We start from the raw sequence: 3,336 nt of genomic DNA on the forward strand, positions 1-3,336 counted from the left end.
TTCGAAGCTAAAAGTTAAATATATCCATTACCAAACAGTAGAAACATTACAAGAGACAAGAGGACGCATTACCACCGTTGAAAACCAACCCAGATGGTCGAAATCAAACGGTCGCTAACAACAACAAACAAACAAATAAAAAAAAGGTTGCGTATACAGCCATAAACTGAAAATAAACACGTGGCTAATGGAAACATGATTTACTACATCACCGGCGTGTCACTCCTTCCTCTCGGTCTCGGCTCAACGGTGCTGGCTCCTAGTATCGTCGCTGTACAGCCTGAGAATCACAACGGTTAAGACATCTTAGATCTGATCTGAACTGTGCGGTCAACGACCACAAAACTCTAGATATTAATAACAAAGTTTGCGTACCAGTCGTAGACGGTCGGAGCGTTTGGGTGAGAGGGCTTGTCGAAGAGGTTAGTACCCATTCCTCTCGTGGCGATGTTACTTCCTGGATGAAACACACTCCTCCACACGTTCTCTTTACGTGCCGATCCTGGCGTCGTTGGAGTTCCCGGACTCCCGGCCACCGCCTTGCTGCTGCTCCCTTCTCCTACACCTTTTCAAGATCACATAAATTAAATTTTAGACATACATATGATGTCAATTGGTTTATTTTTCTGCTGGGTGAATTGCCAGAACTGCTTGGTTGCCAATAACATACATATGCATGCTTGAATTATATGCGTATACCTTTGATGTCAATGGGTTGGGCGTTGATCTTGTTGCGGAGGCGGCCAAGGCCATGCTCCGGCTTAGGTCCAGCTACAGTTTCATCCCACATCTTGTTTTTCTTTTCCTTTTCTTTTGTTGATTAGTAGTGAAGGATGTCAAGTGTGATGTGCATAGTGAGCCTTCATCTCATTTATAGAGAAATATATTATTTTTCACCCATAAAATATCTACAGAAATAAAAAAGAAATAATTGGCAATTCACTGGAAAAATATCAAAGGATTTTTTGTATTTGCATAACGTAGATTTTATTTATCTAGACCATATGTCCAACAAAATAACGTTAACGTTAACCTAAATACTAATAGCATATTATTTTTATATATATACTAATAAGGCAATGGATTGCAATTTCTCAAACCTTATTTTCCCTTTCCTATTTTTTGCATAAGTTCTTTCAGATGTTTTGTTTTGTCAACTAATTCTCATTCATTTCCTTATCTAATTAAATAACCTAGATAATATTTTTCTTACTACTTCAGGACTTTTGTAGTAGTAGTATATACTTCTCTGGAGATTTGTTTTTTTGCAAATTGCAACTTTCCAGTGCATCAAATCTAAAATTAAACACACACTATCTTTGGAAATTAGGGACTCGGGCTCTATTAAAAATTGTTTAGTCCATAAAACTCATACAACCTTAACTTAAAACACTAATTTGGAAATAACCGAAGTGAGCAGTGAGGGAAGAGCGTGGAAATTTATAAAAATGTGACATTTGGATAGAGATGGAGATATGGATAAGGATGAATGAGTCATGAAGTAGGACCCTGGAATCAAAGTATCCCAAAGCTTCCGTGGAAAAGTATTATACTTACAATGGTTAGTGTATTCAAGACCCTCCTTTTTTATTTTTCTACGTTACACATGACTCTCTTTACACATGACTCTCTCTTTCACATTATTAATTCAACATCTATTTTCTTTTAATAGCATACAATGAATTTTTTTAAAAGAAAATTCAACACCTTACAATTTTAATCTCAATTTTTTTTATGTTATTATTTACTAAATATATCAGCAACAAATTAATCTGAATAATACAATTATCTTCGCCGACAAAAAAATATTTCTAATTTTCAGTTTTATTTATAATTTTAATGTATTTTGTTTTATTTATATAAATAAGAGTATTAGGAAATAATATTAATATTATATTGAAATTATTTATGTAACTAAATTAAATAAACCAAATCTCTATTTGTACAACATAAAAAACTATGAATTTTGACATAAATTGTTTTTATAAAACATATAATTTACTATAAAATAATTCAATTGAAGCAATGAAGATGAAAAAAAAATCTCAAAAGTTCCAACAACCAATTAGATATTACCAGTCATATTTATTTTTTAAAAGAGAAATAAATTCTCAGATCTTTACTTGCTTTTAAGAGCGTACAATACAAATACTTCATCTGATTGGTTCATGTTTTAAATGTATGTTCCATTTTTTGGTTTTCAACTACAGTTGATTTAATCCACATAGTTTTTTTTCTTGTTTGAACATCTCCATTGCTTGTGTTCAACCGTTGAAAAAATCATTCAACTACCCCAATGTACATGGTCTAAGAACAGCAAATGAAAGGTACTATATAAACGATAGTGGATGAGAGAAGAATAGATGTGTAACGACCCGGTTTTAAAAAATCATAATTAAAATTTGGTTTGATTATTTATTTAGACTAAACCAATCTGAAAAATAATTTCTCCTTAATGGTTTAGTAAACCAGACATGCTTATATATTAATTATAAGTATTTCTTTATTCTTAAAACCTAAAACGTGAACTGCAGCGCAGCCATCTTTCATCACCATCATCTTCTTCGTTAGCCACCTCAAGTCATCTTCACGTTTCTCCCTCCATTAGTTGGTCCAACGACCATCATTGACCGTCATCTTCTGGGAGTAAGTAGCCAACTCTTTTCTCTGTGTTATAAAAGCGGATCTCCAATCAGATTTGTATTCTAAAAGTTATGTGTGTTTTACCAAGTGATATTTCTGCATAACACATCTGAGACCAGTATTGGGGAAAGTCAGGAACGGATTATCAAAGCATAGAATTTTGACGTCAAATTTTCATGGTAAATTCTAAACTCACAGATCTACCTATAGCAGAAAGCGGATCATCATTTGAAATTTCGGTTTAAATGTTATGATTGTTTATTTGAAACTGATCTCTGCAGAGGGAATCCACGAACAGTCAACTTCATAAGCGTTTTCCTGTTTATCCCGACTCACTTAGAAAACGAGCGAGATACCTTTGGAAAGGTCTCGTTGTCAGCCATCATTCTTTAGATCGATAAACTGAGGTACAGTTAGGAAGTTATGGCTATTTTAATTTCGGGTATCAACTCTGTTCAAATCCGAAAATCATAAACCTAGTCTTCTAATTTGGAAACCCTAAATCTATTGTTTTAGGAAAGTTTCTTATGGACCTAAGCCATTAATTCTCGTGTCGTAGTTGACCGTATCCTCCGTTGTCCATTTCATCCAGTGGCTAAGGTGAGGGTTATTCCGTTTAATCCAGTGCTAGTTTAGTACTACCATTATGGAAAGTTTAGTTTCGAAACATGTTCCGTCTCTATGAATCGAGTA

At 33.9% G+C, this 3,336-nt stretch overlaps 1 protein-coding gene across 1 annotated transcript; it reads right to left on the bottom strand.

Annotated features, from left to right (window-relative positions):
* LOC106328456 (auxin-repressed 12.5 kDa protein-like) lies at positions 1–943 on the bottom strand. The gene is made up of 3 exons (XM_013766899.1): positions 700–943; positions 376–565; positions 1–280 (listed from the first exon to the last, which is right to left on the bottom strand). The coding sequence occupies exons 1-3, from the start codon at positions 788–790 to the stop codon at positions 244–246; spliced, it is 318 nt and encodes a 105-aa protein (XP_013622353.1). The 5' UTR covers positions 791–943; the 3' UTR covers positions 1–243.
* Between the last annotated feature and the right edge of the window lie 2,393 nt (positions 944–3,336).

The sequence above is a fragment of the Brassica oleracea genome, chromosome C3 (genome assembly GCF_000695525.1).
Source record: "Brassica oleracea var. oleracea cultivar TO1000 chromosome C3, BOL, whole genome shotgun sequence".
Taxonomy (NCBI): Eukaryota; Viridiplantae; Streptophyta; class Magnoliopsida; order Brassicales; family Brassicaceae; genus Brassica; species Brassica oleracea.

What these genes read in the sequence shown, in the direction of transcription:
- LOC106328456 (XM_013766899.1), bottom strand. Translation starts at nt 790, where the DNA reads ATGTGGGATGAAACTGTAGCTGGACCTAAGCCGGAGCATGGCCTTGGC. An exon ending in CCAACCCATTGACATCAAAG is followed by an intron (nt 566 to 699) that starts GTATACGCATAT and finishes GATCTTGAAAAG; the next exon opens with GTGTAGGAGAAGGGAGCAGC. An exon ending in GCTCCGACCGTCTACGACTG is followed by an intron (nt 281 to 375) that starts GTACGCAAACTT and finishes TGTGATTCTCAG; the next exon opens with GCTGTACAGCGACGATACTA.